General features: G+C 45.7%; 1 protein-coding gene across 1 annotated transcript in view; it reads right to left on the reverse strand.

Moving 5' to 3' along the window:
- Positions 1-4,797: 4,797 nt before the first annotated feature.
- Positions 4,798-26,031, reverse strand: part of LOC125454514 (villin-1-like) — a 73,601-nt gene continuing 52,367 nt past the window's right edge. The window contains exons 12-20 of the mRNA XM_059647578.1: positions 25,309-25,446; positions 22,992-23,150; positions 18,266-18,445; positions 17,347-17,492; positions 13,500-13,644; positions 11,790-11,978; positions 7,779-7,841; positions 6,714-6,854; positions 4,798-5,617 (exon numbers count right to left, since the gene is read on the reverse strand). Of these exons, the coding sequence (XP_059503561.1) occupies positions 5,504-5,617; positions 6,714-6,854; positions 7,779-7,841; positions 11,790-11,978; positions 13,500-13,644; positions 17,347-17,492; positions 18,266-18,445; positions 22,992-23,150; positions 25,309-25,446 (1,275 nt within the window). The 3' untranslated portion in view covers positions 4,798-5,503. The remainder of the gene's footprint in view (positions 5,618-6,713; positions 6,855-7,778; positions 7,842-11,789; positions 11,979-13,499; positions 13,645-17,346; positions 17,493-18,265; positions 18,446-22,991; positions 23,151-25,308; positions 25,447-26,031) is intronic.

Raw genomic sequence — 26,031 nt, forward strand, 5'->3', positions numbered from 1 at the left:
GCTCCTGAGATGCTGCTTGGCCTGCTGTGTTCATCCAGCCTCACATTTTATTATCTTGGCCAGAGACCTTGCTGAGACAGTGGCCTGGCCTGGCCTGGCAGTGGAGTCAGTGAATCCTGGTTGTGGTAGGACCAGAGCAGGGATTCCAGGCAGCAGCGACAGCAGAGCCAGGGTCTCCTGGTTATTGGCGAGATTGCAGTGGTAACAGTGGAAGTGGTTGCAGATCGAGTGTGGGTCTGGCATGGGACCCAGCCTCTGTGGCCCATTGGCAAGGTGGGCCGAGCCACAAACAGATGGCTCCTGCAGACTAACAACTTCAACATTGGTAAGTTCAGCCCAGGTGCCGGTGAAGCGTCGGAGAGGTGGCAGTGCAGGGTGTTAGTCAGTCAGCCATAAAAAGCATCCTTTCCAGATGTGTCACAGCTTGGGATGCCAACTGCTCTCCCCAAAACTGTCAGATATTAGAGATAACAGTGTGGAGCTTGAGGAACACAGCAGGCCAAGCAGCATCAGAGGGGCAAGAAAGCAGACATTTTGGGTCAGGACCCTCCTTCAGAAATGTGGGAGGGGAATGGGAGCGCTGCAGTAAATAGGGAGGTGTGGGGCTGGGAAAGGTAGGTGGGATGGCAATAGAGTGTTCAGGTAGGCAGTGGTGGGGATTGGTCAGTGAGGTTGGAGGAGTGGATAGATAGGAGAGAAAATGGACAGGTCGAGGAGGCAGGGATGAGAAGGAAGGGTTGAGACGTTAGTGGGATGAGAAATTAGAGTCGTGAATGCAGTCCAGTCCGTCATCAAACCAGCCTTGCTTCCACTGACTCCGTCTACACTTCCTGCTACCACAGGAAAGCAACCAACATCATCAAAGATCCCTCCCACTTCCATTAGGCAGAAGACAAAAAGTTCAACAACTTGTACTAGCAGATTAAAAACAGCTTCTTCCTCACTGTTATCAGACTTCAGAATGGACCTCTCTTATTTGAGTTGATCCTTCTCTGCACCTTCTCTGTAGCTCTAGGACTATATAGAACACAAAACTGTACAGCACAGTACAGGACCTTAGGCCCACGATGCTGTGCCGAACTTTTACCCTAATCCTAAGGTCTATCTAACCTCCACCCCTACCTTATACTATCATCCATATGCCTATCTAATAGCCACTTAAATGCCCCTAAAGAGGCCAACTCAACTACCCTCTTTGGCAAATGCCCATATCACTCTCTGAGTAAAGATCCTACCTCTGACCTCTCCCCTGTATCTACCTCCACTCACTTCAACACTATGTCCCCTCGTAATAGCTACCTCCACCCTAGGAAAAAGTCTCTGGCTGTCCACTATCTATACCTCTGATCATTTTGTACACTTCTATCAAGTCACCTATCATTCTTTGTCGTTCTAAAGAGAAAAGCCCTAGTGCTCTCAACCTTTTCTTGTAAGACCTTCCCTCCATTCCAGGTAACATCCTGGTAAATCTCTTCTGCATCTTTTGCAACGCTTCCAAATCTTTCTTGTAATGAGGCGACCAGAACTGGACACAATACTCCAGATGTGGCCGATCCAGGCTTTTGTATAGCTGGAGCATAACTTCACAGCTCTTGAACTCAATCCCTCTTTCAATGAAAGCTAACACACCATACGCCTTCTTAACAACTCTATCCACCTGGGTGGCAGCTTTCAGGGAACTGTGGACATGAACCCCAAGATCCCTTTGCTCCTCCACACTGCCAAGAATCTTTCTGTCAACCCTGTATTCTGCTTTCAAATTTGTCCTTCCAAAATGAACCACCTCACACTTTTCAGGGTTAAACTTCAACTGCCACTTCTCAGCCCAGCTCTGCATCCTATCAATGTCCCTTTGTAACATAGAACAGCCCTCTGCACTGTCCACAATGCAGCCCACCTTCGTATTGGCTGTGAACTTACTAATCCACCCTTCCAATCCTACATCCAAATCATTTACAAAAACCACAAACAGAAGATGACCCAGAACAGATCCTTGTGGTGCACCACTCGTAACTGAGCACAGTGTTGAATATCTTCTGTCCACTACCATCCTTTGTCTTCCAAGGGTCAGCCAATTTTGAATTCAATCTGCCACATTTCCCCCTATCCCACGCCTCTTTGCCTTCTGCATGAGCTACCATGGGGAACCTTCTCAAACGCCTTACTTAAATCCATGTATACCACATCCACCACTCTACCTTCATCCACCTGTTTAATGACCACTTCAAAGAATTCAATAAGGTTTGTGAGGTATGATCTACCCCTCACAAATCCATGCCGACTATCACGAATTAAACTGTGCCTATCCAAGTGATCATAAATCCTATCTCTCAGATCCCTTTCCAATAATTTGCCCACCACTGAAGACAGACTAACTGGCCTTTAATTTCCAGGGTTATTCCTATTCCCTTTTTTGAACAAGGGAATGACATTTGCCTCTCTCCAATATTCCGGCACTAGACCCATGGACAGTGAGGACAAAAGAACATCGCCAAAGGCCCTTGCTTCCCATAGAATCCTTGGATAAATCCCATCAGGCCTGGGGGACTGTCTATCTTCAAGGTCCTCACAATTCTTAGCACATATTCCTTACTAACATCCACCTCCTCGAGCCTACCAGCCTGTTGCACACTGCCCTCCTCTACAAGTAGGTCCCTCTCAGTTGCGAATACCAAAGTAAATTATTCATTAAGGACCTCACATATCTCTTTAGGCTCTGTACACAAATTCCCTTTACAATCCTTGATCGGCCCTACTCTTTCTCGGATCATTCTCTTATTCCTCATGTATGTGTAAAAAGCCTTGGGGTTTTCCTTGATCCTATCTGCCAAGGTTTTCTCATGCCCCCTTATAGCTCTCCTAAGCCCTTTCTTCAGCTCCTTCCTGGTTAACTTGTATCCCTTTTCCGATATATACTGCATTCTGGTCTATTACCCTGACGTACTTATGTAAGATATGATGTGTCTGGTTAGTGCACAATATGATACTTTTCACTACATCTGATTACATGTGCAAATAATAAATCAGATCAAAATTTTCACCAGCAAACAATCCAATTACTTCAACTTTGTTGACTCCCATCAGTTCATTTGAAAATCTCAGTTAGGCCTGACCTTCCAACATTGTGTCCCATCAGACAAAAAAATTACTCAACTCTACATTTTCCTCATAACTTTGAGCTCTGAAATTATTTCTTCTCTTAATTATCAGAACATTGGGGATTTATTGTTGATACGAGAGCATGCAGTGGTGGCCAGTTGAGGCAAAAACAAGACTCATTAGAGCGCTTCACAAAGCAGTTATGAATGAAGTCATTAGCAGTCGGGGCCACATGTAAGAAAGTCTAGGCCAGGACTTCAAGTCTTCGTCCCCTCAATGATGGATCCTTCAGACTCTGATGTCATTAACCTATTATAATGGCAATGTGCACTAATACCGGCTTTCTATCTTCAGATTTTCTTTTAAGGAAGCTGTATTCAGTTTCCTCAAACTGAGTTTTGAACTCATTCTCCTGATTATCAGGAGGCTGTTGAGGCTAGATTATTAAAGGCTGATATAGACTGATTTTTAGTCAGTAAGGGATTCAAGGTCATAGGAGTTGGCTGGAAAGCAGAGTTGGAGATTATGAGATCAGCTATGATTTCATTGAATTGCGAATTGGACACAATGGGCTGAGTGACCTAATTCTGCTCCTCTCTCTTCTGATCTTTTGGTCAAGTTACATAACCATTCTGCTGAAATCATCCCACTTTGTCACATCCATACCCTCTCAAAAGTCCACTTTTGACCAGATAGCCCCCACATGATAAGATAGATGACATTCAAAAACAGCGGCAGATTTGATTATGGCAGTATTGTTGACCATTGGTCAGAGCTTCTATGTTCTATGTGTACTTTGTTGAGTAGTTAATATGCTGGTAATGTTTTTTATTCTGAACCGATCCCCGTTAATAAATGATTGATTGGTGTTTTTGCAGCTGGTTTGTGGCTTGATGAACAAATTGACTGTCCTAACCTGTACTTGAAACATATGACTCAATATGATTTACATTCAGCGTTGTAAAGGAAACTTGCATTTAGATAGTGCCTGCGTTTGAAGTTAAAAACAGTATCAATTTTATGGAAGGGATCAAATCAACTAAAGGTCACACAGACACACACACAGACACACTGTTGCATCAGAGACGACCCAGGTAATTTTCTGGGAATGTGTTTGAATCCTGTCATTACAGAGGGTTGTATTTGAATTCAATAAAAATCCGGAATTAAGAGTATATTGACGACCATGAAACAATCTGTGATTGTCAGGAACCATCCGTCTGGATCACAAATGCCCTTCAGGGAAGGAAGCTGCCATCTTTATCTGGTCTGGCATACATGTGACTCCAGACTGAGGATAAGGTCACACAGCTCCCTGCTGTGAGCTGCTCGAGTTCCAAACTTCCGTAATTACACAGAGGTCACAGTCACATCACAACATACTCCGCCCCAAGGCTCATCTGCATTTTCATTAAACGCTACTTCCATACAAGAGTTCTGAGTTCTGTTGCAGAGCCTGTTTGAGAGTCTATTTGTATGCAAGTCAGAACAATGTAGAAAGGAGCTATTTGCAAGTATAGGAATTATTACTATATTGGACCTTTAAAATTACACCCCTATGTGAAATAGTGTTCATAAGTTGGATGTTTGAGAGTGGGAACCCCCGCAGCCCAATTACCCCCCTCACCACCACAGGGTAATGCTGGAACTTAGCCCCGTCTTCCTAAGTCAAAACAAAGTAAAGAACACATTGCAGGAATCATTTAATTTTTATTTGTGGACAACTCACGTGAATACATCTCGTGCACATTTGGAAGTTGAAATGAATTAACACCCACATCACCAGAGGGAAAGATAGGGGGAAAATGGAGAAGCAAGTGACATTTTGTCAGTAATGACAATCAAAGTAAGTGCTATTTTAGCACATACCGGCAAAAACAGCCTCTTTCTAAAAGATGTTCCACAGCAGTTCAAGTCAAGGCCTGAATTTTAAGATGTGTCTCAGTTCATCCAGAATGGAAGATTATGCAGAATTTAAATGAACAAACTTTAAAGAACCAAAAGCAATTTCTATTGTGTCCCTAATCTGCCCCCCAAAAAGTTTTGTTCTTCCCTGTACAGCTGAGAAACAGTTCTACCTGTAACGAATGGAGTTTCTGCAGTAGATATCGCTACAGAGCTTCCTGATTTTGGAACTGCAGTTGTCACATCTCAACTGAGATACAAAGCTAGTTCAGGAACAAAGAAGTTTACAGTAATTCAGCAATGGAGGCGAAAGAAGAAATCAGCTGATCCACATTCTCACACAGCAACCTAAACAAGCATTTACTGATTTGTCTCAGGGTATGTATTAAATAAAAGTCAATGGCTCTTTCCAAACAGATTTTGATGCCCTCAAGTCAAACACTGTTTGGAATTAATAGTGTTTTTTTAAAAAAAAAGAGCTGCTTTATTGTTTGTCTCCCTAAAACAAACCCTTTTCTTTCTTCAGGTTCCTCTGTTTCCACTCTGGCATTGCATTAAATTTCGTTCTTGAAATATTGAAAACGATCAGGAAATCTTCATTTGAAAGGTACTCCTGTGTGATTAGGGGAAAACGGACAAGATCTTAGCAATATCTCACTTTACCCAAGGCAAGTTTGAAAAGGTGGTGACCTTAGCTGATACGGGAATCGAACCTGCATTATTTGCATCTCTTCACGTTGCAAACCTAACAGCCAGCCAACTGAAGTTGCTAGAAAAGCTCAGCAGGTGTGGCAGCATCTGTGAAGAAAAGAAGTCAGAGAGTTAACATTTCGGGTCCAGTGAGCCTTCCGTTCTGAGGAAGTGTCACCAGACCCAAAATGTTAACTCTTGACTTCCCCCCCCCCCCCCCCCCCGCCAACTTCACAGATGCTGCCATACCTGCTGAGCTTTTCTAGCAACTTCTGTTTTTGTTCTGGATTTACCACATCCGCAGTTCTGTCAGTTTTTAGCCAGCTGTCGGAGCTAACCAGCCAGCACAAAAACGTAGAGGAAAACAGAAAGAGGGGTCAACCGAAGTTCGGTTGGATGATGGGGATGCTGTTTGGAGGAGCAGTGTGGACTTGTCAGGCTGAATGGCTTGTTTCCACACTGTAGGGATTCTATGGTTCTTAAACTTGCTATTATGGATTCCAATCAGTGGACTAATATTAGAATCTATAATATTGTCATGTTTTGCAAGAAGTTAGCCGTACTTGGTGGGTGAACCATCTAAAAGCACTTTACACAGCGATGTAGGGGACCGCTAGGTGGATTGGCCATGCTAAATTGCCCGTAGTGTTCAGGGGTGTGTGGGTTATAGGGGGGTGGGTGTGGGTGGGATGCTCCAAGGGTCGGTGTGGAATTGTGGGGCCGAAGGGCCTGTTTCCTCACTGCAGGGGGGATAAAGATGGCACAGGGCAGTTGCAGTTGGTATGAGAGGATGACATGAAGTAGATGAACATAACATAGCATGTCAGATCTCCCACTGGGACCAGCTACAAGCACAAGCTGCAATATCAAAAACTTTTCTTACCAACCTTCATTTCCTTTTTGCAAGCTTTTCTGTCACGCCAATGCTAGGATCAGAATCAGCAGTGCCAGTGAGCACACATACCCCCACTTGGGCACTCTACGACAAAGATAAAATCCACCAATTTTGTCTGGCTCACCTCCTTCCGTGTAGGATCCACTCCTTGAGGCAGTTCCTCACCCGACTTATTAATCAGTTGCTCTGCTGGGTAGGTCTGGAGAGGTTCTTTAGCTGATGATGCATTATTGTAACTCAGAGAAATTTGGATAGTCTTCATATCCTGAAAGCGGGGAGAAGAGAGATAGAAGGAGTGGTTTTGAATAGAAATAATCCAATATTAAGAAAAGCTGTAGCAATTTTGTAGCTTAATGGGCAGTGTGACAGCGAACACAAGTTGGGAGCAGTCGGCCATTTGGCCCCTCAAATCTGCACTGTCATTCGGTAAAATCCTGTGATTGGATTATACCACATTCCCATCAATCCCGCATTAGTGAACCAGCTGGGTTTTTACAACGACCAATATTGTCACCTTGGTCCCAGTAACGGTGACTCTCTCAATATTCCAGACTAATGAGCTAAACTCAAGTTTCACCCAGTTCCCAAGATGGGATTTGAATCAGAGTCCCCATAGAAACAGCCAGATCCTCTAGAATACTAGCCCACTGAATCTATCATTACTCCATCCTCTCCCCTAAGCACAGTAGAGTAGGAGCAACAGGCTCCAGTCCAGCCAGAATTATAACTTTACAGAAAAAGGAAGCCATTCATCCAATCAATCATCCTTGGAAAGAGCTATCCAATTCGTGCCTTTTCCACCCCATCACCCTGCAATTTTTTTTTCCTTCAGGTCTGGGTCTTCTGAAACTGCGAACTGCTTTTACGCTGTTGTGATTTTGAACCTCTAAAATCTCCTCTTAACCCTCTGTCCTCAACAGCAACCCCGTCATTTGCAGCCACACTTGTCTGAAGGGCCTCATAGGCTTGATACCACTTCAGAAAATCTCTGTACACTTACCCAGTCCTTGACATCCTCCGAGAGGATGAAAGGGGCATGTATTGCTGTATGGGTGCTGCTGAATGTTTTGTAGAAATTAGAGCAAAAGACTCCTTACATAAATATTCAAATTGTCATGTTATACAGTGAACAGAAACCTCAACCCCAGCTGATGTTTTCCAGTGGGGGAAAAAGAAAAACTTTGCTTACTGTGATCAGCTCTTCAACAGCTTGAGAATCAAACTCCACGTTCAAATCTTCATTTTTTCTATCCTTGAAGAATTAGAAAAAGGAAAAGGAAATGAGCACATTAGAAGCCCAGATCTCTCACACCAGTCTCATTGCTTTACTGAGGGAGTGCCACACTGTCAAAAGGTGTTGTCTTTCAGCACAGACATTAAACTGAGGCTTGCCTTCACAGGCCTCAAGGCCACTGTTGAAATAAGAGCAATATTAATCCCAATATTAAATTCAGGACTGAGGGGGCCAGTAGCTATGCTACATTTAATTGCCCTCTGGACAATAAGAATCAACCATATTGCTGTGGATCTAGAGTCACATATTGGCCAGACCATACAATAAATGGCAGATTTCCTTCCTTAAAAAGGATACTAGTCAACTAGTAGATTTTTTACAATTGACTCTGGTTTCATGGTCACTGTTACACAAGTCTTTAATTCCAGATTTTTAAAAATTGAATTTAAATTTCTTAATCTGCCATGGTGGATCCATTCCCAGAACCTTAAACTGGGATAGTAGAAACTGCAGATGCTGGAGAATCTGAGATAACAAGGTGTGGAACTCGACGAACACAACAGGCCAAGCAGCATCACGGGAGCAGGAAAGCTGGCATTTCGGGCCTAGACCCTTCCCGAAACGTCAGCCTTCCTGCTCCCATGAGGCTGCTTGGCATGTTGTGTGCATCCAGCTCCACACCTTGTTACCTTAAACTGGGATTCTGGATTACTGGTCAAGTGATATTACCAATGTAATGCCCCATCTTTGTGGGGGCTGACTTCAGGGAACAAAAATATTAAACTGACAAACTGCTTCAGGACATCCTGAGGTCACGAACATCACTATAGAAATGTAAGTTCTATTCTTTCAGTTACATTCTCCCAGAAATTGTTGGCTGCTTTGATGTTCATTAAAAGAATGTTCATCACGTCTAACATTACAGGAGGTGGCCATTATGCCCATGCAAGCTCTCAGCTATCCAAAAAACCCACTCTCTCGATCTTCCTCCCTAGTCCTCCAAAGCCTCTCTTTAAAATAGGTTTCCAATTTCAATTGAGATAGATATTGACTCTGCTTCAACTGCCCTTTTCAATCAGCAAATCCTAGATCACAACATACCAACAAGTGAAATAAAACACAGAACTGCAGATGCTGGAAACCTGAAACAAGAACCAAGAACAGAAATTCCTCCGTTAGGAACATAGGAGGTGGTCATTCAGCCCCTCAAGCCTGCTCTGGCTGCCATTCAGCACCTTCCAAGCCCAAAACCACTTCCATTTAGAAGAGGGTAGCAGAGACATGGGGAAACCTCCACCTTACACCATTCCAGGCAACCTCCTGGTAAACTTCCGCATTCTTCCTACGGTGTGGTGACAATCCATGATGAAACAACTCCCACTTGATTTTGCACCACACCCCAAGAACATCACTCCCTCCACCACTGACAGTAGCCGCAGTGTGCGCCACCAACAGGATACGCTGCACAAAATCACCAAGGCTCCCTGAGACAACATCTTCCAAATTCGAGACCACCTACATCTAGAAGGACAGGGGCAGCAGCAACTTAGAAATGTATCAGCGTTCCTTCAGTGTGACTGGGACAAAATCCTAGAATCCTTCTCTATCAGTGTGGTGGGTCTACCTACAGCACATGACAGCAACGGTTCAGGGAGGCAACTCACCACCTTCTATGGCAGCAGTTAGATTTGGGCAATAAGTGCTGATCCAGCCAATGATGCCCACTTTCCTAGTCTGTATAGAGAAACCACCAGGGACAGGATACTATGGGAACATGATGTTATTAGTAATGCAAATCTATCAATCTCTGTCCCAGGCTTACTCAAATGATTGGGCTTTCACCGCACTCTACGGGAACAGAATTCCAAAGATTCACTCTTCTTCAAATGAAGAGATTCCCTTTCATCTCAGTTCTTACTGGCTTGTCCAATTTTCTGAGACAGTGCCCCCTGGTTCTCGATTCACCAGATGTTTTATTCATTCACAGGATGAGGGCATTGCTGGCTGGACCAGCATTTAATACTGATCCTTAATTGCCCAGAAGGCAATCGAGAGTCAACCACATTGTGGGTCTGGAGTCACATGTAGGCTAGCCAGGTGAGGATGGCAGATTTCCTTACCTAAAGGATATTTGTGAACCAGATAGGTTTTTCCCAATGATTGACAATAGATCCGAACCGAGTGCGAACCAAGCGCAGGTGTTCTCCAAGCCTTCGCTTGGTTTCCTCGATGTAGAGGCGGCTTTGCAGAACACCTATGCTCCGTTCACACTAAACAACTGCACCTCCCAGTTGTGAACCATTTCAACTCCCCCTCCCATCCCTTAGACATGTCCATCCTGGGCCTCCTGCAGTGCCACAATGATGCCACCCAAAGGTTGCAGGAACAGCAACTCATATTCCGCTTGGGATCCCTGCAGCCCAATGGTATCAATGTGAGATTCACAAGGTTCAAAATCTCCCCTCCTCCTACTGCATCCCAAACCAGCCCAGCTCGTCCTTGCATCCCTAACCTGTCCTTCCTCCCACTGATCCCCTCCTCCCACCTCAAGCCCCCAACTCCATTTCCTACCTACTAACCTCATGCTGTCCCCTTGACCTGTCCGTCCTCCCTGGACTGATCTCTCTCGTCCCTACCTCCCCACCTACGCTCACCTTTACTGGCTCCATCCCTGCCTCTTTGACCAGTCTGTCTTCTTTCCTCCTATCTTCTACTCTATCCATCTATCTGCCTCCCCCCTCTCCCTATTTATTTCAGAACCCCCTTCCCCTCCCCGATTTCTGAAATAGGGTCTAGGCCCGAAATGTCAGCCTTTCTGCTCCTCTGATGCTGCTTGGCCTGCTGTATTCATCCAGCTCTGCACCTTGTTATCTCAGATTCTCCAGCATCTGCAGTTCCTACTATCTCAGGGTCAGAGAGTCCTTCCAAAACAGTGAACTCATGCGGTATTGCCCAAAAATCAAGTTTCTGAAGAAGCTGACAGTGTTATTAGAAAAATGTTTATGCTGTGGTGATTTATTGCAGGTGAGTAAACATCAAAAGCCATTAGCCCATTTTCAATTCAGAATATCTAGATAAGTTTTTATTCAGAAAATCCAGAGATTGAAAATACTTTGGGGGCAGTTCAGAGGCCTGACTGGGGTCAGAAATGTGTTTTGCTTTCTCACTGAACAGGAGGACAGGAAAATTCAGGGAAAACTTAGGCACCTCAGGTTTAGTTTGTGAAACTTCCAAACCAGGAGAGAGTTTGGTTACAAACCTGCAAGGTTAGAATGGAAAATGTACAGGCTCTCAGTGTGGAAGATTTTACATTGATAGACTTGGGAAAGAATTGTCAAATTATCTTCAGGAAAATCTTGGGATAGTCAGTCAATGGGAAAGAATCTGTCAGGAGTCAATTAAATAGAGCCCTAAAGAGTTGAGATAGAAATTGCAACTTGTGGGTTTGCATTTCTGTAAGAGATAATGTCAGGAATAATGAAACTTTGTTTTGCTCTGTGTTTTAATATCATTCTAACAGTGTTCTATATTTAGACCTAGGCCCGAAACATCAGCTTTTGTGCTCCTGAGATGCTGCTTGGCCTGCTGTGTTCATCCAGCCTCACATTTTATTATCTTGGATTCTCCAGCATCTGCAGTTCCCATTATCTCTCTCTTCTATATTTAGATTGTTTGTTTTTATTTCTGTCATATTCTGTTTTGTGTTAAAATATATGCAACCTTTTGATAATGTGTTTGAGTCTCATGATCTTCAACTAACCTCTTAAAAACAAACCCTACTTAAGCCAGATTTTATTCTGACATTAAACTGGTCCAGCAGTCCGTTCAGCTGGGATCACAACACACAAATACCAACGTATAATTTGCCTTGTGTTGTACAAACATGTTTTTTTTTTTTTAGGTACAGCCTGATCTAGCTGGGGAATAAAGTGTCCTGTAAACACACATATGACCCCACCTACTTACATTGCACAGATGTTGGTCCCAGGCCATGAACCAGCCAGTGAACGTTGGGGGCTCAAAACCTTGCTTGACAATCACTATTGGAGTGGCAGGGTCACGGGTGGCTGGATGGGTGTTGAGGTACTCCTGTGCTAGGACAATAGAATCCTTCTTCTCCCTTTCATTGGCCCCATTGCCGATCCACAGGAAAATCTGGCATGGTGGGGGGGGGGGGGGGGGGGGGGGGAGGGAGGGAGAGGAAAAAGAGGAGCAAGAACATTTAACTTCCAAGCACCAATTCATTGGAAGCAGCTAGACTGCTTGCCTAGAGAGAACCGTGAAGATGATGACCCAAGAGGGGTCCTTGCAAAGGGGTTTGACAGGATTGATGCGAGAATGATGTTAAGTAAAAAGACAAAATGCTGAAGAAATTCTGCAGCTCTGGCGACTCCCAAATAAAGGAGACAAACTGAATTTGAGACATTAACTATTTCTCTCCCCACAGATTTCTGTTTCAAATTTCAGGCTTTCAACATTCACAGCATTTTGCTTTGAGTGGGGAAGTTGTGGGCCCATCAGAAACTAGAGACCAATTAAATGGGATAGTCAGTGATAAATCCAAATAGGAAATTGATGAGAAATTCTTTAACTAGGAAATGTGGAACTCGCTCCCACAGGGAGTGGGTCATTGCATTTAAGGGTAGGCTGGATAAAAATGAGGTAGGGAAAGCAATTAAGGATAAGGTGATGAGATGAGTTGGGAATGATGGCAAGAGGTGTACATTGAGCATAGGTCTAGGCCCGAAACATCAGCTTTCCTGCTCCTGAGATGCTGCTTGGCCTGCTGTGTTCATCCAGCTCCACACTTTGTTACTTCTTATACTGGCATTAACCAGTTGGTCTAATTGACTTATTCCTGGGGCTGTCCATTCCATGTGGTACATTGACAGAGCTGGAAGGACCAATATAATAAAACAAATAACTGCAGATTACAAAGATTGGAAACAAAAATAGAGATAGCCAGAGAACCTCTGCAGATCTGGCAGTGCCCGCAGAGTGAAAAAGTGCGTTATCACTTTGCATCTAGTGACCCTTCTCTGAAGAAGTGAATTTATGATGGGAGAAGGATCATGCTCAGCTTAAAGCAATCAGACCAAATAGTGCCATCAAATTCCTCATCTCTACCACAGAAAGATTGGCTATGAATCATACACAAATTAGGAGTGGGCATAGGCCATTCAGCCCTTCGAACCTGCTCTGCCATTCAATAAGATCATGGCAAATCTTTTAGTGCTCTGAATTTCACATTCCCATCTACCCCACAATAATCTTTGATCCCTACATCTGTTGAGAATTGATTTATCTCCACTTAAAAAAAATTTGATCCCGCCTTTACCTTCTCATGAGGCATACTGGATGGAGGCATGATATAGACGAAGGCCATTCAGTCCATCAAACCCATTCTGCCAACCCTTGAGATCATCATGGAATACCCTATCCACTTTCTCAGCGTCAACACGCCCCCCCCCCCCCCCACCCCCCACCCCAACAAAACTGTTGATCTGTTGTGAGCAAGAGGACATGGAATTCCATCACGTTCTATGTTTGTACTGTTACGCAACCATGGAATCTACTTCTATATCCAAAAATTTCCAGGAACTGGGACCTATTTTGATTGCACAGTGAAACATTACAGAACACAGATTTGATGCTTGAATTATTCTTTTCATAAACCTGTTCCCAGGTGTCCAAAAGCATAACATCTTCATCATCAAGGTCATCCTGAGTGAAGTCCACGATCTCCGAGGCAATGAAACGCCCAGTCTGGTTGGAGCATTCAAACAGGCGAGGGACGACAGTCTCATTTTCCTTTTGTAAACTGAAATAAAAGAGTTACTGACAACAATCAGAATGTTAGCCACCTCTGTTACAGAATAAAACCATTGCTCCATGTTCCTCCTACTCTCAAAAGGAACAGGAAGAGGCCATTCAGCTTTAATGTCAATGAAAGTCTTTGGAAGGACGGTCATTGGTGTATGCAGGAAATGCAGCAGCCAATTGATGCACAGCAAGCTCCCACAAATTGCAATGTGATAATGGCCAGGCTCTCTCGGCTCTATAATAACAATAGTGATGGTGAATGATCAATACTGGACACCACAGAAACATTTGCTCCTCTTCAAGATGATGGCCATGGGATTGTTTATGTTGCCCGAAAAAGCCAATTGGTCATTACTTCTGAGATGCCACACAAAGATCCAGTGGATCCAGCTTTCTGTGTTGCAATGGGAGTTATGGATTACCTGCTCAATTCTATAAGGTGGGATCCCAACCCATAATCTGATCTTTGTGGCGTACACGGGTATCAGCTGTATAGAACTTCACTCAGGCCATGTTTGGAATATTGTCTACAGTTCTGGTCACCACACTGCCAGAAGGATGAGGAGTCTTTGAAGAGAGCACAGAAACGGGATGTTTCAGAGACAGTAGGAACTTCAGATGCTGGAGAATCTGAGATAACAAGGTGTAGAGCTGGATCTCCACCACTCGACTCCATCTTCTCCCCCTTGGTCCAGGAACTTCCTACCTATGTCCGTGACACCACCCATGCCCTCTACCTCCTCCAGAACTTCCAATTCTCCAGTCCCTAACACCTCATTTTCACCATGGACGTCCAGTCCCTATACACCTGCATTCCCCATGCAGATGGCCTAAAGGCCCTTCGCTTCTTCCTGTCCCGCAGGCCCAACCAGTCCCCCTCCACTTAGCCAAACTCACCCTCACACTCAAAAACTTCTCCTTCAATTCCTCCCACTTCCTACAGACAAATGCGGTGGCCATGGGTACCCGCATGGGCCCAAGCTATGCCTGCCTCTTTGTAGGTTACATGGAACAATCCCTCTTCCGTAGCTACACTGGCCCTAAACCCCACCTCTTTCTCCATTAAATTGATGACTGTATCGGCGCCACCTCATGCTCCCGTGAGGAGCTCGAACAGTTCATCCACTTCACCAGCACCTTCCACCACAACCTCAAGTTCACCTGGGCTATCTCCAACACATCCCTCACCTTCCTGGACACCTCTGTCTCCATCTCTGGCAACCACCTGGAAACTGATATCCATTTCAACCCACCCACCTCGAATACACCTCCTCCCACCCACCTTTCTGCAAAAATGCCATCCCCTATTCCCAATTCCTTCGCCGCATCCCCTGCAGGGGGAGGCATTCCACTCCCAAATATGTCAGATGTCCTCATTTTTCAAGGACCGCAGCTTCCTCTCCGCAGTGGTCGAGAACGGCCTCGACCGTGTCTCCTGCATTTCTCGCAACTCATCCCTCACACCCCCTCCCCGCAATAACCACGAAAACAGAATCCCCCCCCTCCTCACATACCACCCCACCAACCTCTGGATCCAACGCATCATCCTCCGACACATCCACCATCTGCAATCTGACCCTACCAAAGACATTTTTCACTCCCCACCCTTGTCTGCGTTCCGGAGAGACCACTCTCTCCGCAAATCCCTTGTCAGCTCCATACTCCCCTCCAACCCCACCACACCTGGGATTTCTCCTTGCAAACACAGGAAGTGCTACACCTGCCCCCACACCTCCTCCCTCACCCCCATCCCAGGCCCCAAGATGACTTTCCACGACAGGTAGCCCTGCACGTCTGCCAATGTGGTGTACTGCATCCGCTGTCCCCATTGTAGCTTCCTCTACATTGGTGAAACCAAGCGGAGGCTTGGGGACCACTTTGCAGCACAGCTACGCTTGGTTCGCAATAAACAACTGCACCTCCCAGTCTTGAAACATTTCAACTCCCCCTCCCATTCCTCAGACGACATGTCCATCATGGGCCTCCTGCAGTGCCACAATGATGCCACCCAAAGATTGCAGGAACAGCAACTCATATTCCGCTTGGGAACCCTGCAGCCCAATGGTATCAATGTGGACTTCACCAGCTTCAAAATCTCCCCTCCCCGAACTGCATCCTAAAACCAGCCCAGTTTGTCCCCACCTCCCTAACCTAACCCTTCCTCTCACCTCAAGCCCCAACCCCATCTCCTACCTAACTAGCCTCATCCCACCCTCTTGACCCGTCAGTCCTCCCTGGACTGACCTGTCTCCTCCCTACATCTCCACCTACACTCACCTTTACTGGCTCCATCCCTGCCTGTTTGACCTGTCTATCTCCTCTCCACCTATATTCTCCTCTATCCATCTAACCGCCTACCCCTCTCCCTACTTATTTCAGAAACCCCTTCCCCTCCTCCATTTCTGGACAGGGGGGGGTCTAGGCATGAAACATCAGCCTTTGTGCTCCTAAGATGCTGCTTGGCCTGATGTGTTCATCCAGCTCCCCACCTGGTTATCTAGTGTTGCCTGGTTTGGAGGGTGTTAGCCACGAGGAGAGATTGGACAAAATTGGTTTGTTTTCACTTGAATGTCAAAGGCTGAGTGGCGACCTGATAGAAGTTGTAACTTATGAGAAGCACAGATGGAATGGATAGTCAGAATCTTTTCCTCAGGATAAAAATGTTAGTTACTAGTAAAGAGATAAAAAGTGAAGCATCGCTGTATTGTTCTATGTTCTATTTAAGCAAAATGTGAAAGGCAAATTTTGTTTTTGAAAACAGAGGGTAGTAAGTGCTGGAAAGCACTGACAAAGGAGGTGGTGGAGGCAGATACAACAGTGTTTAAGAGGCATTTTGATAGATACATAGAGTAAGAGATGTACACCATGACCACCGACCCTTTGGCCTGAGTTCAGTCCAACTCATCCGTGCTGACCAGGTATCCTAAATTAATCTAGCCCCATGCCATTCCTATTCATACAATGTTGTAATTGTACCAACTTCCATCACTTCCTGTGGCAGTTCATTCCATGCACTCTGCGTGAAAAAGTTGCCTGAGGTCCCTTTTAAATCTTTCCCCTCTCACCAAAACCTGTTCCCTCTGGAATTGGGCTCCCCTACCCTGGGGACAAGAACTTGGCTATTCATCCTATCCACACCCTTCGTAATTTTATAAATCTCTATACGATCACACCTCAGCCTCTGACGCTCCTGAACTTGCAGGCAATAAAAGGATACTGTGTAGATGCAGAATGTTTTTAGTTTAGAGAAGTGGCATGGGTCAGCAAAGGCTTGGTGGGCTGAAGGGCCTAGAAGCCTGGATCTCAACACAGAGCTCCATTAACAAACACACCCCATATACAGACCACTGCTAAACAAAGCAGAACTGGAAGTGACAAGACCCACCACACTGGAGGATCAAATAAATTCAGAAAGGAGCAGAACACTTAATGCTTTGATTAGAGGTCGCACTGATGATGTTGCCTAGACTGGTGATGAAACATCCGCACACCACAGAACAGCCCGCTCAGTGAGCAAATAATGACTGAATCCACAACCCAAACAACAAAATCTCACTAAGGCCTGTCCCTGTGCTAGTCTTTGTTCTTTGAGTGAAGTGTCACAAGCAGTGAGGCCATGAATGCAAACAGACAGCATGATTTCTTTGGAGCCACTTGCCAATTATGACCGGACTGGCCTTTCCTTCAGCGGGGGACGTACCTTTTGCTGTTGGCGTATGGCGCTTTCCCTCCAAGGGATACCCAGAACTCAGCTGGTTCATGGCCCTCACACACGTTCTGCTTGTCCCCCCTGGAGATAGCATCAGCCACATTCTTAGCCATTTCTCTCTCATCACCGCAGCATCCCTGTAACACAAAAAGAGTCATAAAGAGCAGAGAGAAGAAATAAAAAACTTTTCCTTCCTTCTCCCACCCTTTCAGAACATGGGCCATTCAGACCCTCAAACCTAATCCACCATTCAATTACATCATGGCTGAGCATCTACCTCAATGACATTTTCCTCTCTCCCTTGCAAATGCCTTTAGCCTCTGGAAATCTGTCTTGAACATTGAAATAAAGCCATAGAGGCTGGTATACTGTCACCAGGTCACCCTTCATTTATACATGGAGAGTCCTGACACTGATCCAGCTCCCTCAGTCAGCTTGTTGAGTGGGCAGAACATCTGACACCCCAGTTCAGATCTGTCAGCCAGGTTTCCCTGATTGGGGCTGTTAATCTGGCCCATGAGACAGATACTCCATGAGGTCCACCTGACTGACCTCATTACAATCACTACAAAATACTCAGATTGAGCTTCCACAGCCCTCTAAGGGGATAGGGAAGAAATCCATTCCTTAGCTACTTTTATATCCAGCTATGAGGCCAGTTGTTACAGTAATTCTGAATTCTCCCCCTTTACCCACTATACACCCCAACACATTTACAGGCCAGCATGCCATGTTGTAAAGAGATAATGGCTGCTTGGCCTGCTGTGTTCATCCAGCTTCACACTTTATTGCCATGTTGTAAACTTGCTTCAGCTTGTGGTCAGAGTGGATTACAGCACATTATAAGGCAAGCATAGGATTAGTTGCTGGATCCCAGTGGCGCTGCCCAATGAGTTTGAAGAGTTCTCACCTTCCCATACCATAGGAGGCAGCGTTCGCTCGTTTTTAACACAAAGACATCATTGGAGTTAAGGGAGGAAGAACGTGCTGGGACTTCAAAGGCCTTGGTATTGTACTCTCTCTCACCACGAATCTGAAAGAGGCGGACAGAGGCCTTGCTCTCATGGCTATTATCCGTGGAGGCATTCCCCTGCAAAAATACAAGAATTGTCACGTACATCCCAGAAAGCCAACCCATTATCCCAACAGGTAGAACTGGCTCAGACACAATCACGGTAACATCAACTTTGGAACAGATATCTCACAAGCTGGAGTGGAACTCCAGCCTTGGGTCACATGGGCAAACAATTCGGGTTTGAGAGTGTCAGCATTCATCTTGATCTATAATCACTCATTCCTGGAGCTGGTACCGACCAACGTTGGACATTTGGCATCGTTTTGGGGCTAGCCTGAACACCAGGTTTTACTCAGAGGACATGAGGGCAATCTGCTTAGACATTCACTGCTTCCTAGACCATGAGGTACAGGAGCAGAATCAGGCCATTTGGCCCATTGGTCCTTCTCTGACATTCTATCATGGCTGATGTTTCTCACCCTCATTCACCCACCTGCTGAGTCTCAAGTCCACTTATGCTTCAGATTTCCAAAGCCTTCCCCCTTTTAGAGAGTAGTTTAACCTCTATTCTTCCTACCGAACTGCATAAGCACACACTTTGCGTTGCATCTGCAACTTCTTTGTGCGCTTCCCCACCATGTCCAAGATCCTCCATCCAGATCATTAATGTATAACATGAATAGCTGTGGCCCCAAAACTGACCTAGTAGAGCTCCACTAGTCCATGGCTGCCATCTTGACTAAGACTCCTTTATCCACACACTCTACCTTCTGCCAGTCAGCCAATCCTGTATCCATGCCAGTACCTCACCCCTAACACCATGGGCTTTTATCTTATTTAGCAGCATCCAGTGCAGAACCTTGTGAAAAACCTTTTGGAAATCCAATTAGATCACGTCCACTGGCTCGTCTTCTGGGAAGTTACTGTACAATTAATTCTCACCTTTGGTCACTGTTTGTGCCCATCTCCAGTCATTCTGGTTAAGTGTTGATGGGCTGCTTTATAGAACTGTTGTAGCTCATGTGGTGGAAGGACCCCGACAGCATAGGAAGAGAATTCCAGACATTGCCCGGTGAAAGTGAAAGGTCACCTCGTGGTTACAGCACAGAACAAAGGCCTGCAGCTCCAACAGATTGACGGTGGCCTTTATCCTCCACACTGTTCCTTTCCTCCTTGTATTTATTGATTTCTTTCCTCAATTAAATCTGTTTTATTCACCCCAACTGCACTCCAGTCTTACCACTGTCCTTGTAAAAATGGTTCATCATAAATGTCACATTGAACGCTAGGTTTAGTGATGGTGACCATAACAATGTTGTGGATTGTTGTAAAAATATATCTGCTTCATTAGTGGATGGAAGGAGATCTGCCATTCCCACCTGGCCTGGCCTGCTTGTGACTCCAGACCCACAGTGATGTGGTTGACTCTTAACTGTCTCTGCAATGGCAGAGCAAGCCATTTAGTTCATGGGGCAACTGGAGAGGAGCAAAAAAGCTGATCTTCTGCTTATCTTCTATTGATGGCCCCTTCTGATCTCACCCAAATGAAAATTTGATTTTTCACAGAATCCTAAAATCCCTACAGTGCAGAGAGGCGCCATTTGGCCCATTGAGTCTGCACCACCCCCCCAGGAAGAGCATCCCACCCAGACCCACACTATTCCCTTAATCCTGCATTTAGCACGGCCAATTCACCTAACCTGATCATCTTTGGACTGTGGGAGGAAGCCAGAGCACCTGGAGGAAACCCACGGGAGGATATGCAAACGCCACACAGATAGTTGCTCATGGGTAGAATTGAGCCTAGGTCCCTAGGGCTTTAAGGCAGCAGTGTTAACCAGTGAGTCACCTCTTAGCTCTGCTTTGCAGCAACCAAACAACCCAGCCCTTAGAGGCAACATCTCCAAAAGGTCAGCCTTCTCTTTGCTACAGAGGGGCAAAAAAAACACAAACCGTTCAAGTTTCCTTAACAGGTGCCATCATTGTGACTTCTTTCAAAATGCACACCCACTCTAAAAGGAACAGTGTTCTGCAGCTAAAGCAAGTGTGGTCTCACCTTTGAGGATCTAGGAACCAGTGCAGGTCAACAAATACAAGGGTTGGGGAGTGGAGCTGGGGGTGCGGATGGCACAATGGGACGGGGTATGGTAGGAGAGTTTGTAATAAACTGACATTTAAATGGACCATGGGATATTGACCAGGAATATACTGGAACAGTTTGAACCCACAGGTGGAAAAAAAGACATGACCTAGGGTTCCCCATCACCCCCCCCCACACCCCCATTCATGGGATGTGGGTGTCTTTGACAAGATCAGCATTTGTTGCTTATCCCCAGTTTCCCTTGAACTGATCGTAATGGCTGATCAAGCCAGAGGGCAGAGACTCCATGAGTCTGGAGTCACATGTAGGCCAGACCAGGTAAAGATGACAGATTTCCTTCCATCCATCAACAAAACTGATGTGTTTTTATAACAATTGATATGATCGTCATGGTTACCATCTCTAAACCTAGCTTTCAATTCCAGATTTATTAACGGAGTTTAAATTCCATCATTGACCATGCTGGGATTTGAACCCATGTCCCCAGAACATGACCTTGGGGGGGTCTGGATTACAACCTTGGTGAAACAACCAATAGTCCATGATCAGGGATAATGGGAACTGCAGACGCTGGAGAATCCGAGATAACAAAGTGTGGGGCTGGAGGAACACAGCAGGCCAAGCAGCATCTCAGGAGCACAAAAGCTGACGTTTCGGGCCTAGACCCTTCATCAGAGAGGGGGATGGGGTGAGGGTTCTGGAATAAATAGGGAGAGAGGGGGAGGCAGACCGAAGATGGAGAGAAAAGAAGATAGGTGGAGAGAGTATAGGTGGGGAGGTAGGGAGGGGATAGGTCAGTCCAGGAAAGACGGACAGGTCAAGGAGGTGGGATGAGGTTAGTAGGTAGGAGATGGAGGTGCGGCGTGAGGTGGGAGGGGAGGAAGATAGGAGAGAGGAAGAACAGGTTAGGGAGGTGGGGACGAGCCGGGCTGGTTTTGGGATGCAGTGGGGGGAGGGGAAGAACTGGGCTGGTTTTGGGATGTGGTAGAGGGAGGGGAGATTTTGAAGCTTTGAAGTCCACACTGATACCATTGGGCTGCAAGGTTCCCAAGCGGAATGAGTCGCTCTTCCTGCAACCTTTGGGTGGCATCATTATGGCACTGCAGGAGGCCCAGGATGGACATGACATCTGAGGAATGGGAGGGGGAGTTGAAATGGTTTGCGACTGGGAGGTGCAGTTGTTTATTGTGAACCGAGCGGAGGTGTTCTGCAAAGCGGTCTCCAAGCCTCCGCTTGGTTTCCCCAATGTAGAGGAAGCCGCACCGGGTACAGTGGATACAGTATACCACATTGGCAGATGTGCAGGTGAACCTCTGCTTAATGTGGAAAGTCATCTTGGGGCCTGGGATGGGGGTGAGGGAGGTGTGGGGGCAAGTGTAGCATTTCCTGCGGTTGCAGGGGAAGGTGCCGGGTGTGGTGGGGTTGGAGGGCAGTGTGGAGCGAACAAGGGAGTCACGGAGAGACTAGTCTCTCCGGAAAGCAGACAGGGGTGGGGATGGAAAAATGTCTTGGGTGGTGGGGTCGGATTGTAGGTGGCGGAAGTGTCGGAGGATGATGCGTTGTATTTGGAGGTTGGTGGGGTGGTGTGTGAGAACGAGGGGGATCCTCTTTGGGCGGTTATTGTGGGGCCGGGATGTGTTGTCCGTGATCCCTACAGCAGAGGAGCTTCATCTGATATTTTTTAAATCTTTCAGGGGGTGTTGCCATGACTGGCAATGAACTTTTTTCTTAAAAAAATGGTCAATGTTAGTTTCCCAGACGCAATGAGCTACTGGTGTCCCAGAGGGGGGGGAAGGAGAGAGCGAGAGAGCGAGAGAGCGAGAGAGCGAGAGAGCGAGAGAGCGAGAGAGCGAGAGAGCGAGAGAGCGAGAGAGCGAGAGAGCGAGAGAGCGAGAGAGCGAGAGAGCGAGAGAGCGAGAGAGCGAGAGAGCGAGAGAGCGAGAGAGCGAGAGAGCGAGAGAGCGAGAGAGCGAGAGAGCGAGAGAGCGAGAGAGCGAGAGAGCGAGAGAGCGAGAGAGCGAGAGAGCGAGAGAGCGAGAGAAACAGGCCCAACTTGTCTATGCCAACCAGATATCCTAAATTAACGTAGACCCATTCACCAACATTTGGCCCATATCCCTCAGCCATTCCTATTCATGTACATCCGTATGCCTTTTAAATATTGTAATTGTACCAGCCTACACCACTTCCTCTGGCAGCTCATTCAATATACATGTCTTTATGGCATAAAGGCTTTGTGGGGTTAGAGATAATGGGAACTGCAGATGCTGGAGAATCCGAGATAACAAGGTGTGGAGCTGGATGAACATAGCAGGGTCTAGGCCCAAAACGTCAGCCTTCCCACTCCTAAGATGCTGCTTGGCCTGCTGTGTTCATCCAGCTCCACACCTTGTTATTTGTGGGGGTTAAAGGTCAGTTTGGGGAGTGGGTGTTCGGGGAGAGGTGCAAAATGGAAGTTCAACAGACGCTGCCTCTGGGCTGTCTTATCACAGAAAGACCGACCACACCTCACCATGTTACCTCAAAAACAATGAGTTTGCCTTTGAAGATGGCCATCAGGTGACGTGGCTCTTTCCCCATCGTCACTCGGACCTGAACAGGTTCTCCATTGTAGCTCTGATCAAGGTGAACGGCTTGATAGGCTGAGGCAGTAACATCAGACTGACTGGCATCAGAACCCTGGAAGAAAGTAAGCGGAGGAAAACCCAGTGAAATGAACTGAGTTTTTTACTGAAGCATGAGATGCCCTTCACTCAGAAAATACGTAAGAACACAAGAAAAAGCTCCTGTGGTAACATCGCTATCTCTGGGCCAGAAGGTTTAACTTCTCACTTGCCCCACATGTCACAACATTGGTTAAAAATATCACCAGAATACAAGATGAACAAGGGTAGTGGATCATGCTGCAAGCCCACACTCATTTATTACATTACATTACAGCACAGGGCCAGCGTGCAACATACCGGGATCAATAGGATCATGATATGTTGCAGATTCACGTGACCTGGTTTTAAAAAATGCCTCATTCCCCATCTTACAGAATCCTCTTTGCAGCATGACATGCTGAAGAAAGTGTACTACAATTTACATCTGAATTGCTTATCTTGAGCTCAGGCACATGTGCCTGACAGTCTTCTAGATGTAGAGATCAGGAACTATAATAAAAATCCAACGAATCCTTCAGCAATCTCTTAACCACGTCTCTTCCATATGTTATAGCAGCCAACAAATATCCCATCGTCAGGAAAGAGAAAAGCCCACCACTACATCTATGCGACATCAGGAAGGCAGACCAAACCCGGGTCAATGGTGAGGGCCATTTAAAAAGAAACAGATCCCCACTTCCACAATGATGTCACGCCATAATTCTGTGTAGTAAGCTTTACACAGATGAGGATTACCTACGATTTAAAACTGAGGTGTAATTTGATGAATTTTAAGGAGGCATTAAGGGGAACACGTGAGAAGCTACTGGCTGCAGAGTCCAGGACTAGGGGCTGTTGTTCAGGAATTTCAGCCAGATCTTTCAGATGTGTAATTCAGAGTCACTTCTGAAGCAAAGACTGGTCAAGCTTTTGAAGGGGTGTCCTGCAAACCATAGTTGATTCGGGATCAATTGAAAAGATTTAAAAATCAGATTAGTCGATTTTTGAGATTCAAATATATTTAGGGACATGGAACAAGGCAGGGTAATGTGTGGAATTAGGTTGGCAATCAGCCATGATGAGCTTAATTGTCTCAAAAGGCCGAATGGCCTTAAGGGTGCTGATGGAAATGGGCACACATGCTGGTTTTCCCCCCCAAATTGGTATTCTTGCAAATTACACTGATGAGTGTAAGATGAAAAACTTTGAGAAATACTCTAGTTCAGTACTGCCAAATTATGATTTAATCATTTAATTCCTTAGTAATGCCAATGTGTTTCTGCTCTCCGAAAAGCATGGCCAGTTTACAATGTCACTTTACTTAAGTTCAGCAATATAAACACACCATTTAATCACATCAGCTGGCTCCTGAGCTACTGAGATTGCACTCTCTACTCTGCAGTGTCTAACTCTGGTTAGATCTACTTCAGGAGGTTCTACCACAAACAATCTAGCACCTTGTTCTCTGATTTTAGAGGAAAAAAAATCTTGAGAAACATTCAAAAGAAATTTAGAAGAAAGTTTTTGCTTTTTCCTTTAATCTGATATTTTTCTCCTCCCCCCCCCCCCACCCCGAGACTCTCCTTAACAATTTTGGGGGATTACCCTAACTTTGTCTTCCTCTCTCAGGAGGCATCTACTCTCCTGCTTGGGGCCATTGATGGAGCAGAACTTTGCTGCATTGGGTTAGTACACCTCAGAGGTGACATTGTAGTGGGAGTTTGCTTGTAAGGATGATTGTAACGAAAGTAAGTGCAGCTCAGTAAAGACAGGCTCTTTTAGGCTCAATGCATAGTTTGTATGCTCAAAATTACCAATATCCCCTAATTCCCTCAAACCCCTTGATGAGATTCCAGTCTCAAACATTCCTGGAAATCTGTGATTCTATATCTAAAACCCCAAAACCCTCTTGATTAGGTTCCAGTCTGAAACTCACTCTCTTCCAATACAACACAATTACCCAAATCACTTGGCTAATCCAGCCTGTAGCTCACTCGGTATTTGCTATTCTATACTGCAAACCCTTCAGTAGCCTCAGATTAGCTCCGTATCTCACTCTCCACAAATGCTGCTGGACAAGCCTTTTCTCCAGCACTCTGTTCTGATATCAGATCAGCAGTATTTTCCTTTTATTACATTCCAGCTTGTTCACCACTCCCAGGCTAAGTCTAGGAGTGCAGAGTAATACAAACCTGCCAGATGTAGAGGAGATAGTGGATCCTGTTACAGACAGTGTAGGTGTATAGAATCAGGTAGCAGTTTCCACTGTAAAAATGTCCGAACATGTCTGTCCCCACTGGGGCCAATTCCAGATTCTCAATGATCCATACCTGAGAACAGATCAGTTTGGTTATAGCAAAGAGAAAAGGAGGGAGTTTCAGTTTCACTGCAAGATTAGGTTCAGCTTCCTTCTTGATTTAAAGGGTGCACAGTTAGTTAGTTTCAGACAGGGTCTCGCTGTCCTAGTGGCAAGGAGCTAACTTTAATATTATTTGGTCTTCTGTATTGAATGATCAGTGTGTGATGCCAGGGGAGAACACTGCTGAACTAATTTAGTCACTTTACTAAGGGCTATCACAAATGATTTCTGCTTCTCCCACCCTTATAGGCAGTGTGTTCCAGATTCTAAACAGCCTCTGAGTGAAAAAGATATTCCTCACATCCCCTCTAAGCCTCCTACCTCTTAAACATACCTTAAAATGGTAAGATAATAAAATGTGAGGCTGGATGAACACAGCAGGCCAAGCAGCATCTCAGGAGCACAAAAGCTGACGTTTCGGGCCTAGACCCTCTCTGATGAAGGGTCTAGGCCCGAAACGTCAGCTTTTGTGCTCCTGAGATGCTGCTGGGCCTGCTGTGTTCATCCAGCCTCACATTTTATTATCTTGGAATCTCCAGCATCTGCAGTTCCCATT

Source organism: Stegostoma tigrinum, chromosome 7, assembly GCF_030684315.1.
Source record: "Stegostoma tigrinum isolate sSteTig4 chromosome 7, sSteTig4.hap1, whole genome shotgun sequence".
Lineage (NCBI taxonomy): Eukaryota > Metazoa > Chordata > Chondrichthyes > Orectolobiformes > Stegostomatidae > Stegostoma > Stegostoma tigrinum.